Source organism: Botrytis sinoallii (genome assembly GCF_014898435.1).
Source record: "Botrytis sinoallii strain Bc 23 chromosome Unknown BSIN_007, whole genome shotgun sequence".
Classification (NCBI taxonomy): Eukaryota; Fungi; Ascomycota; class Leotiomycetes; order Helotiales; family Sclerotiniaceae; genus Botrytis; species Botrytis sinoallii.
The window spans coordinates 1,152,649-1,164,932 of record NW_024066034.1 but is presented as its reverse complement, the minus strand read 5'-3'; the positions used below and the strand labels follow the sequence as shown (position 1 = coordinate 1,164,932).

General features: G+C 42.3%; 2 protein-coding genes across 2 annotated transcripts; one reads left to right on the top strand and one right to left on the bottom strand.

Moving 5' to 3' along the window:
• Positions 1-5,005: 5,005 nt before the first annotated feature.
• On the top strand, positions 5,006-9,488 carry EAF02_004779 (uncharacterized protein; the record flags this gene model as incomplete). The annotated part of the gene is made up of 3 exons (XM_038900827.1): positions 5,006-5,064; positions 5,150-8,554; positions 8,606-9,488. The coding sequence occupies 3 exons, from the start codon at positions 5,006-5,008 to the stop codon at positions 9,486-9,488; spliced, it is 4,347 nt and encodes a 1,448-aa protein (XP_038759339.1).
• Positions 9,489-10,463: 975 nt separating this feature from the next.
• EAF02_004778 (uncharacterized protein) lies at positions 10,464-12,120 on the bottom strand (the record flags this gene model as incomplete). The annotated part of the gene is made up of 2 exons (XM_038900826.1): positions 10,464-11,728; positions 11,781-12,120. The coding sequence occupies 2 exons, from the start codon at positions 12,118-12,120 to the stop codon at positions 10,464-10,466; spliced, it is 1,605 nt and encodes a 534-aa protein (XP_038759338.1).
• Between the last annotated feature and the right edge of the window lie 164 nt (positions 12,121-12,284).

The following is a 12,284-nucleotide window of genomic DNA, read 5'->3' as shown; positions in this document are numbered from 1 at the left end:
CATTCCATATTCCATGTGAAATCAACAACCCGGAATCTGGATACGAATCTAATCTGATACATGTGAGTGTGGCTGAGGAGATTTGTCTCTTGTTTCTGAATTAGAGAGTATTGGTCCCAGTCTCGAGTCTCAAGTCTGGATGTAAAAGCGCCACGCTACGTATTCATCGCGGCTTATACTTACACTTGCAAGCAAGCAAGCAAGTCGATACTTCATGATCAGCAGATACTGTATGAACAATAAGAGCCCTAACACCCATCTCCCATCCAATGTAGCTAAAGTTTCTCGGCGAGAAACTCATTACCATAGCATAGCATGGCATAGAATCGCATAGCATAGCATAGCAAACCATGATACGAGACAACACCACGAACGCCCAACAAACCGCCATCCATCTTGCGCTTCGCCATCTTCGCCAAGTGCACACCAACTTAAGCGTATTCATCTTCGCGCTCCCAAGCACAGGTTACAGCTCAGACATACCTACGTACCGGTACGATGCAAAGCCGATATGAAAACACATCATAACATAGCATACCATAACATAACGCCATAACCTCGACCAGACCAGTCAAGAAAGAACAACAAGCGGCGGTGGCTTAACGAACGATTCCTCGCTCGTACGGAGTACATGTGCGTGAAATGGCGGGGTGGAGCTCTAGATTCCATTTCGATTCCTGCATGCGACTGACTGACTATAGTAGGTTATTCATCTCCGAGCGCTGAGAAATTCTTGGAAGATGTTCGGTCTGGAGTCTTGATGGCCTCGAGATAGCTTATCAAGGTATCTATCTATCTATCATGCGGTACGAGTATGCTAGCGAGTGATATGATCCAGATGTCGATCATTGAGTTCCACCTCTATCTGCACAGCCTTCTTTATTCTGTTGAAAAAAAAATCTCTCTCTCAAAAAAAAAATCACAATTTTTTTTTAAAATCAAATGGTGTGATAGATAGTCAGATAGCCATCTAATCACTCGGTACAGCAAGAAAGAACATGACATACCGTCCGTCCCACGCCAATCCAACCAACCAACCGATAAGCTCCGCGTCCACGTCGTACTAAGCGACTGCGCCCCCTTTCCCCCGATTTTCTTGCCACCTTATCACAGCGTAGGAGCCGTTTCCGGCAGGTACAAGACTTTTCGATGGAGGGGATGTCCGAAGAAGAAGGAAGGGGATGATGATGATTACGATATGATACGTTACAATAGATATGATGTACTCAAGCCTTTTTTTTTCGTTTGCCTTCTGTTTGCGTGCAGTATCTATCTGATGTGATGTAATCCAGCGGAAGTAAATACTGTAGATAGATACTCGATGTTGTTTTAAATGAATACCGACCTCAATTGTAGCCAAATTCCTTATCCAAAATTATACTTATTTAATATTTTCAAAATTCAATATTAAAAAATATAATATAATTAGATCTTTCGAATTTGAATTGTATATATAATATTAATGAATAAATTATATATTAAAATCTTAAAGCTTTAAGAATTAAATTAAAAGATTTTATATATATTAAAAATTCTTTTCAAATAATGATTTTTGTATAATTAGCCTTAAGTATTTAAAACCTAAAAATAAGTAAATTTTTATTTCTATATTTTCAATATCTTGATTTTTCTATATAACTCAATAATTATATCGAAATATTATAGTTTGAAAAAATATTATAAAATTCAATTAAATCTTTATATATTTCTAGATTTTTATACTCTAAATCTTTGTGATTGAATTATAATTGAATTTTGAAATAGATGACTTTCACTGAATTTTGGTGTGATATACATTAGCTAAATTGTGGTCGGCATTTATTTAAATCAATATCGAGTAGATAAGCAGAAAAGAAGAAGAGGTTACAGTATTGGAAAATAACCGAAAGCAAGGCATGCAGACGCAGTCAGTGTGCAAAGCGGAACCGAGAATTGCGTCTTGGGCAATATGGATAGATAGATAGCTGTACCAATAACCATACATTCTGCAGAAATTCTCCGCAAGCCTGCCTCGGGTAAAGAAAGTCAAAAATTTGAACGCCGGTGATTCTTGTTTCTCTCGAGAGTCGAGAGAGGCGCACATTGGGCGTATTCTCGCAAAAATCTGGTCCTCGCTACCAAGCTTACCTAGCCAAGAGGGGCATTGCTCTGGGCAAAAGGAAGATTGGGGAATGGCTAAGCGAATCAAATGCCTCAAGGCGAGGGATAATGAAAGAGGCGGCGCCTGATGAAGCGGGTGGTGTAGAGATGTAATTCTGTTGATTAGGCAATCAATGTGAATATCTGGGTAATTAGTGGAAGGTGGGATGCGGATGGGAGGGCACGTTGGGAAATTTCTGTGTTTCTGGAATTTGGGCGGGCGGGTGTATTAACCATGAGGAAGGTGGATATGGTAGGATTCCAATCCATCCAGTCCAATTCAATACAGTCCAATTCAATCCAGTGATGAATAATGAATTACTGAATGAATGTATCATCAGCCTTCTCTCAACGGTGTGGTAATCCTTGTCTATGGCATTTCCAACCCCCAACATGAGGTTTGAGAATTCATCAAACAATGTTTATCGCCAATTACGACACTTTTATTAGTCTGAGGCAATATATTATGGTTTTAGGAAAATTTGACAGGTATAGCTGCGATCTATATAGATTACATGCCAAGGTTCATGCTTGATGTGATTTATTCTGGAAGATTTTGATGTGGAGAAGAATTTGTTTGAAAAAAACTCTCTTTCCTCTGCCGTGTTTGGAATGACCCGTAGAGCAATTTATTTTATATCTTCGTTTCGAATGAGTGAGAAGGGGCAATTTGTGCTACGACAGGCAATTTGTATTACAACACATGTTATAGATGGATTATTAAGGCGACATAAACTTGCATGTGCGGATGGGGATGGATGGATGGCTCACATATTGGTTGTTTGGTACTACCGTGATCACCCCTTTCCCCGTACTGTTGTTGAATGGTTGAAATCCATCAAAATGCCTCAAGTTGATGATTGATGATTGATGATTGACGATTGATAATTGATTGGTGAAATGGTATGCCAAGCAAGCGTTCATTGATCAATATGGGGAATTTCTTTGATCTCTTGATTGGAGACAACAAATATCCCAAGTCGTTGTTACACTTCCAAGCGATTTAATCATCAAATTCGATGTCCTCTCGCTCTCTCCCTCTCCTCCACCCAGACCATCGTACCCAGACCATCGTACCATCAATATTAATGGAGTTGGCTTAATTAGCTTGGGCTTTCCTTTCTGGCACAAAGTCTTGGAATTTCATCATAACTCATAGTCTTTGATGGTGACAACGATGATGATATTGCAGATAATGATGACACCGATAAGATAGAAACGAGAGACATTAATACCAACCACTGACATTTGGAGCCAAGGCAATCAAGGGATTATTCAGTAAGAGCCCCGATGTGGAGTATTATGGAGGTAATCAACGGATATGAAAGTCTCCTTCTAGCTTTCAATTTCAGAGTGGAGAAGGTACCTGAGTAGAACTAGTCCTCATCAAGTAATCGCAAAATTCCCGTAGGATGTCTAGAACATCGGAATTAAAAGCTTGTTTGTGATTATATTACTCGGATAGGATAGGATCCATGCCACACTAATCCAAATCAAGTAAGATGCAACGAGTGGGCCATAGGATGGCAACAAACGGGCGGGTCTTCCAAATTGGTGTCCGTTTGTTTTGTTTCCAATGTCGAGTGCCGTGGATTTTGGGATGTGTGTGGCATGTACGGAGTCAGATCAATCAAACAAAATATACGGAGGTGCATTTTATATGGAATATCCGACATTGAACTGTGATGCTGATCGTGATGCTGATGATGACTTTGGGTGGGATAAAACATGTCGAGAGATTGCCGTGCTCACGTGTTATAAATCATAATCTCTCCCTCTCTCTCTACACAGGTGAAAGGTATATCATCACGCAAATGATGATGATGATCTTGTTGTTGTTGTTGTTGAAATCCAATCAATTTTCCTTATCGCTTTCTTTCTTTCTTTTCCTCTCCTGTACTCCAGTCTCCAGTCTTCACTCTCTACCGCCCTTTTTGTTTCGTTGGTAGTATCGTAGTTCTCGAAAGGATCCGTCGTGTATCAATCATCCATTCGCTCATTTGTTCAATTTGCTCCATTGACGCTCTGTTGCAAAATAAAGTTTTCTTGCACTGCCTCAATGGGAGGGCTTGGCACTAACCCTGTCTGTCCAAACCACGCACAATATCTCTCTCTCTCGCTGAACTACTTTTTCTACCTATCTATGCCTACCTATCCTATCGCAGGTTACTACGGTCTTACGATTCTACACCGTGCTCTCAGTACTCCTTGAATATTCCTTTGCCTGGAGAATAATAAGAAAGATTCAAAAGAAAACAAAAAAAAAGTACTCGGTTCCTTCAATATCAACTTCAACAAGCTACAGGAGAGCTTGTTCTTGTTGTCGCAAACAATATTTACCCGCGAATGGATTAAAAACTCTTTGAAACTTTCAATCATAAAATTGCGCCTACCTCCCAAGGAAATTCCAAGCCATTGACCGCCAAACACTTTTGGTGAAGTTGCAAGTCAAAGTGTGGTGGCCTGTTTGATGTACAAGTCCTCTAGGTGAGCTATCATACTCCTCTGCTGTTGTTCATATCCACAATTGCACAAGGCTTCAATAACCCCTTCCCCTTCCTTCTCTTCATCGTGATTCCTCTTGGATATTCTTCTTGGACAATATTCTTCGACCAACTTTCTGTAATGGTTATTGGAATCTGGCATGTGAATCAAATTTAAAGTTTCAATTTCACATAGCTTGGAAGACCTTGGCTTATATATCCTTTGACTCTCCAGATTTTGGCTTCCATCATCCATAACATAGCCTCTCTTCGATGCCTACGAGTCATAAGAAACTTCATTCCATCAAATAACCGCCAAGGCTTGCGCCTCGGGCTGTGTATTGACAAAACAACGAAAGAGCTCTATACCAAATCAATTTAGTATGTCGGACTCAGGTGGAACTTCTCCAGCTCCAAGCTCGGGGGCAAAGAGGCAAAGAGCGTAAGTCTTAGATCCCTCCCTCCCTTACTTCCTATACATACCAACAATTCCATGTCCAAAATGACTAATGTTTCACCGAGTAAAGACCTACGATAACAATCGATACTTCTGCTGTTCGTACCATGAGTCCACCTCAAGCTATGGATAACGACGCAGTTGCTTTGAAGGCTCTACCCAACTCCCCTTCAACTTTACAAGGCGATATTAGTCCTGCGACATATGATGGAACAGGATCACAACCTCGAGCTCCCCATCATTCTAGTCAAGGAAGTCATTCGTCGATTCCACAATTAAGAGCAACAAACTCCTTCGACAGCCGAGATAGCAGGCCGACATCACCACATAATGTTTCATCGCCGACGTCGAGAGGCACTCCGGGATTCCTGGCGGTTCCCGGTCTTCGATCACGACAAAACTCGATTGAATCTGACGATGGAAACCATTCAAATACAAATTACAGTGGAGACACTTACGCCGGAGGTTCAACCGCAGGACAGATGGATAAACACAGAGAGTTGGATGGAAATAATGATATAATGAATGACCCGGATGCTTTGAAGCCGGATCTAGGAACTGAAGAGGACTTCGAAGTTGAAAACAACAGTTTTGGATTCTCTCAAGGACAACTTAATAAATTAGTCAATGGTAAAAGTTTGGCGGCTTTCTACGCCCTCGGAGGTCTTGCAGGATTAGAAAAGGGGTTACGGACGGATCGAAGAAGTGGTTTGAGTGTGGACGAGCAGTCATTAGATGGAACGATATCTTTCGAGGAAGCAAGAGCTGCCGCATCTCGAGATTCACTAGATCTCAGCGAACAATCGAAGTCTTCGAAGAATCCAATAGCTACCAAAGTGTCTTCGTTGCCATCAACAGGGTCTGGGCATGGTCAATCGAATACTCAAGCACAGGGTGCTTATTCTGATCGAAAACGCGTCTTCAAGGATAATCGATTACCCGAGAAGAAAGGCAAAAGTATTTTCGAATTGATGTGGATTACGTATAATGACAAGGTTCTGATCCTGCTGTCGATAGCAGCCGCGATATCATTGGGTGTTGGACTATATCAGACATTTGGAACGAAACACGACTCAGAACATCCTCCTATCGAATGGGTCGAAGGTGTTGCTATCATAGTAGCCATTCTGGTTGTGGTTATTGTGGGATCTCTTAACGATTATCAAAAGGAACGCCAATTCGTCAAACTTAATAAGAAAAAGGAAGATCGCGATGTGAACGTGATTCGGTCTGGAAAAACTGTGGAAATCTCGGTATTCGATGTTTTGGTTGGTGATGTTATGCATCTAGAACCAGGAGATATGATTCCCGTGGATGGTATTTTCATCGAAGGACACAATGTTGTATGCAATGAATCTCAGACAACTGGAGAATCCGATTTGATCCGAAAGCGACCAGCTGATGATGTCTACAATGCAATTCAAAATCACGACAGCTTGAGGAAATTGGACCCTTTCATTCTTTCAGGAGCACAGGTCAGTGAGGGAGTTGGAACATTTATGGTCACAGCTACAGGTGTGAACTCCATGTATGGAAAAACATTGGTTGCACTCCGAGAAGATCCTGAGTCTACACCTCTCCAAACAAAACTGAACACACTCGCCGAATACATTGCAAAACTTGGTGGTGCTGCAGGTTTACTTCTCTTCATCGTCCTGTTTATCGAATTTCTAGTCCGTCTCCCCAAGAACCACAATACCCCAACCGAAAAGGGTCAAGAATTTCTCAACATTTTCATCGTCACAGTTACAATCATCGTGGTCGCCGTTCCTGAAGGTTTACCGCTTGCCGTCACATTAGCCTTAGCTTTTGCTACAACTCGCATGTTGAAGGACAACAACTTAGTTAGACATCTCAAAGCATGTGAGGTTATGGGAAATGCTACTACTATTTGCTCGGACAAGACTGGTACTTTGACTCAGAACAAGATGTTAGTCGTTGCAGGAACCTTGGGAACTAGCTCTCGATTTGGTGGTACAATTGAATCGCTTGGTAAAGATCAAGTGGACAAAGGCAAGCAACCACAGCGAGAAGCAGACAATATGTCTCCTGGAGAAGTGGTATCTACTTTGGATTCAAGTGTCAAGGAATTAATCAAGCACTCGGTTGTTCTAAACTCTACAGCTTTCGAGGGCGAGGTTGAAGGTCAAAGCAGCTTCATCGGTTCCAAAACAGAAACTGCGCTCTTGCTTTTCGTGCGGGAACACATCGGACTCAGCTCACTCGACCAAGAGCGCTCTAATGCCACCATCACACAATTGATTCCTTTCGATTCAGGCCGAAAATGTATGGGAGTTGTCGTACAACTTGACAATGGCAAATATAGGCTCTACGTTAAGGGTGCTTCTGAGATTCTTCTCGAAATGTGCTCGGACATCATTCGCGACCCAACTAAGGACACTAGCAGCGTTCACATGACCGATGATAACCGTCAAACTTTGACTTCGCTCATTGACAATTATGCTTCCCGATCGCTTCGTACAATCGCCCTCGTATACAAAGATTTCGATAGATGGCCTGCCAAGGGCGCTCGAATCATCGAAGGAGAGAAAAATCAAGTTGTTTTCGATGATATTTTCAAGCATATGGTTCTCTTGGGTATTGTAGGAATTCAAGATCCTCTTCGTGATGGTGTTCCCGAGGCTGTTCGTATTTGTCAAAACGCCGGTGTGGTTGTTCGCATGGTTACTGGAGATAACATGGTCACTGCTAAAGCTATTGCCGAAGAGTGTGGTATCTACACTCCGGGTGGTATCATCATGGAAGGTCCAACTTTCCGAAATTTGAGCCAGGCCAAGAAGGAGCAGATGATTCCACGTTTACAAGTCCTTGCACGATCCAGTCCAAAAGACAAAGAGGATTTGGTTAAGGCTCTCAAGAAACTTGGCGAAACCGTTGCAGTTACTGGTGATGGTACTAATGATGCGCCCGCCTTGAAGAAGGCTGACGTTGGTTTCTCTATGGGTATCGCTGGTACTGAGGTTGCAAAGGAAGCTTCTGCTATTATTCTTATGGACGATAACTTCAACTCGATTGTCAAGGCTATGATGTGGGGACGTGCTGTTAACGACGCAGTAAAGAAATTCTTGCAATTTCAAGTTACTGTCAACATTACTGCCGTTCTCTTAACTTTCATTTCAGCTGTTGCCAGTTCGGACGAAACTTCTGTTCTTACTGCTGTGCAATTGTTGTGGGTCAACCTTATTATGGATACCATGGCCGCTCTTGCATTGGCTACCGATCCACCAACTGCGAGTATTCTTGACCGAAAACCAGATCCCAAATCTGCACCTCTTATCACCATGACGATGTGGAAAATGATTATTGGTGAATCGATTTATCAACTTACCATCACCTTACTTTTGTTCTTCGGCGCTGAAAGCATTCTTTCATATCAATCCGATCGCGAAATTGCACAGATTCCAACTCTTGTCTTCAACACATTTGTGTGGATGCAAATCTTTAATCAATGGAAGCAAGTATTTTGAAAACCCAAAACTTTGAATTCTATACTGACTTAATTTAGTAACCGTCGTCTTGATAACAAGTTCAACATCTTTGAAGGAGTCTTTCGCAACTGGTTTTTCATGGGAATCAATGTCGTCATGGTCGGTGGTCAAGTTATGATCATCTATGTTGGTGGCAAAGCTTTCAATGTGGTTCATCTTAACGGAGCTCAATGGGCATACTCTATCATTCTCGGTTTCCTGTCTATCCCAGTTGGAGCTTGCATTCGTCTGATCCCTGATGAGTTGCTCATCTCGCTGGTTCCAAGCTATTTGAAGAACCGAAAGAAGAACCCAGAAGTCACCATCTCTGATGAGGAAGAGCAGTTCAGATTCCCTAAACCATTGGCAGATGTCAAAGAAGAATTGACTTTCCTCAAGAAATTCAAGGGTGGTCGATTGAACAACTTGAAATTCGCTATGCAACAAACTCGCGATCAATTGTTACCACGTTCTAGGAGTGGTTCTCGATCAAGAGAAAATTCTATAGCACCAGGAACACCTTCAGACGATCCCAACCGGGAGGATGCTTTTGGCAAGAATGGTTTCTCAACTCCCGAAACTCGCAAACGTGGACGAAGCACCAGATCTCGATCAAATTCAGCATTAGGTGCCACAACTGTCATGGCTGGTATCATCGCTGGTAGTGTTGCTGGATGGTCTCCGATTGAGAGAAACTACGGTGAGAGCGACGCGATGGGATTCACACGTTCTAAAGCAAGATCAGAAATCGAAGCTTCTGATGAAATTCAAATTCACCCAGACACCAAACCGGATGATCCAATCATCACTGAAAATCCAACTCATCTCGATGCCCCGCCATCGCAAATCCCGGAAATCTCTCCAGTCCCTGCGGCTGACATTCCGACGTTGAAGATTCCTACTCCAACAAAGAAATCTTGAAACGATGAATAACACCAATTTTTATTCATCACATTTATTTGAACACACACTACAGAACCCAAACTCTATGTAGATATGTACTTTTACATTAGCGCTTGAGACATCGTTTTTGGTTTTCGTTCTTTCATTACGAAAGTCATAGTGCTACTCAACATTAGCACCCGGCGTAAAGGGTGGAAAGAAATATACAACTATGGCGTTTCTCCTTCGATTCTTTTATTTTATTTTAGCTTCAACGACGGTCTTTTTAATACACATACCACATTTAAAGTTTTGCTGGGGGTGGAGGAGAGAATGGGTGTAGATATCTGAGGTGGAGGGATGGATGAATTAGTGAGCGGAGGAGGAAAAGAGCAACAGAAAAAAATCAAGATACCAGCTTAGTATGTTTTGGGCGAATTAGATATGAATATGAATGAGATATTGATAGCGAATGAGCACTCGCGAGGGATGTTTTTTATGGATAGATGGGCTGTGATGAATCAAGAATGGATTTTTAGTTTATACCTGCCTTGAAGTTGGCACATTAGGGAAAATTACAGATGAATGTGAAAGAGGATTCATAGAATTGATGAGTACAGTTGTGCACCGTGTCATTGATTAATTGCATGATTGTCGTCGTTATTCTTGTTGAATAATTGATTCAAATATTGATATGCTTACTACCCATACCACCCTGTATCTCCATGAGCAATCCTTAAGGAAACCCCAATCATCCAGAACCCCTTGCTAACATATGTATTACGAGATTAATATGAAATTCTGACGATACGCATTCTTACAGATGAAGTATGTGATAGACCGACTCCTAAGAAATTCTATGTATATGCGCCTGCCCTGTACAAACTTTCTATCTGTAAGGGTTTGTCCATGGACATCCAAATTGGCAAATTAAATAATGTGAAGAAAGCTACTCCCTAGACGCCATGTCATTGTGTGGTTTCGTGTCCGGAGACGAGACTCCGGAGATCAAGTCTAAGACGACTTAGCTAATGATGCCGGTGTCTGTGTCGGTGGTTGTTCGGGATGGGTTTGTTTGAATTCATGACGATGGGGATAATCGGGGTGCGTCTCGATTTCAATTTCTTGATTCTTGGGAATCATCGGGTGGTCGAGCTCCCAATCGAGTTCCTTGCACAATTTCGAGACGACGACGTCGCACAAACCGACAAGGTCGATGTCGAAAGCGAGGTGACCAATGGGATCCCGATTGATTTGAATTTGTGGGACGTGGCTAGGAAGATATGGAACTACCTCGCTGACTGGTGCGACTTTCAAGGATGTACCGATTGTGATGACGAGATCGACTTGATCTCTATCATGTTTGCTGAGTCTATCCGTGAAGGCATCAGGAAGATTTTCGCCGAAGAAAGTGATGTCCGGTTTCATGATGCCAGGTTCGGGAATATCATCGCTTTCGTTGTCGTCACTATATTGTCCGTTTTTCATTTTCTTGCCACCCACCGAATTTTTCTTACGCTTGCGAGGGATAGTTGATTGAGAAATAGGATGGCAATTTGCCCTTTTGCATCGTGGGATTACCCCAGCTTTGATCTCGTCGAAAATTTTCTCGCCCTCTACCCGGTGTCCGCAAACTTGACACGTGGCGGTTGCGAACGATCCATGGCAGTGAATGATTTTTTCTGGATGTATTCCCGCAAGGCCTTCGATATTGTCAATATTTTGTGTGTAGTTGGTGAGCAATTTGCCTTTCCTTTGCAAAAGTTCAATAAATTGATGGGTTGGGGAGTATCGAACAATTTCTGGCAGAATGGCCTTTGCAACACTAAAAAAAATTGACGGGTCTTCTTTGAACTTATTAATGTTGAAAATCTCCTGAGGATCGTTGAGATTCAAGTGTCCAAACTGTGCATACAGTCCATTTGCAGATCTGAAATCGGGTATACCAAGAGAAGTGGAAATACCAGCGCCGGTGAGGACAATGATTTTCTTGGCATGTCTAATGAGGTCTATAGCATCGTCGACAGTGTTATACGTCGGAATTTTTATACGTTTCTGCAATTCACGGCGTATAGCGAAACTTAGAAACTGATAGTAGTCTTCATCGGGTAGACCTTCAAGGTGCATCGGTGGGAGGACACCAAACGCAGTCAAGAGCTTTTTAGCGGTAATAGCGTCCGCTTCCACAGTAACTGCACAGAATTCTCGGGGCCCGAGTTTTCGAAGCAAGTTACGATAATGCTGACTTTCCTTACGAGTGCATCGCTCAGGATCAGAATCTGATATCTATTTTTAGCACATTTGACGATCAGAAGATAGGGGTGAACTTACGATCATCAAGTATATTATCATCAGTTAAAGCTTCTACAGCATCTTCCATAAAGCTACTATCAATAGAATCATCGTCATCTTCACCACCATCATCATCGTCATCATCTTCTTCTTCGAATTCGTCTCCTACACTATTTTCATTGGCATCCAAAGCCGCTTCGAGATCCTCCGACGCTGCATTTTGGTGGTGTTGCGGTATGCCACGTGAAATACCTCGAACAACACCGTGGAGCGGTGCATCATCAATTTCCGAATTTTCCTCATCAGACACCAAATCGATAACTTTTGAAGAGGACATCTTGAGGGTAGAGCCTACACCGTTTAATGTAGCGGAACTCATCTTGGATGAACCAATCTTGAAGTCTGATATAAAAGGTTGGGATATCGAGAAATGGATGATGTGGAGTGTGGAGATATTTCCCAGGAGGTGTGCGTTTGCTTAGCTTGGGACAGGGCTCGTTAGGTTAGCGTAGTTAGTGTATTCAGCACGTGCATAATACAGTA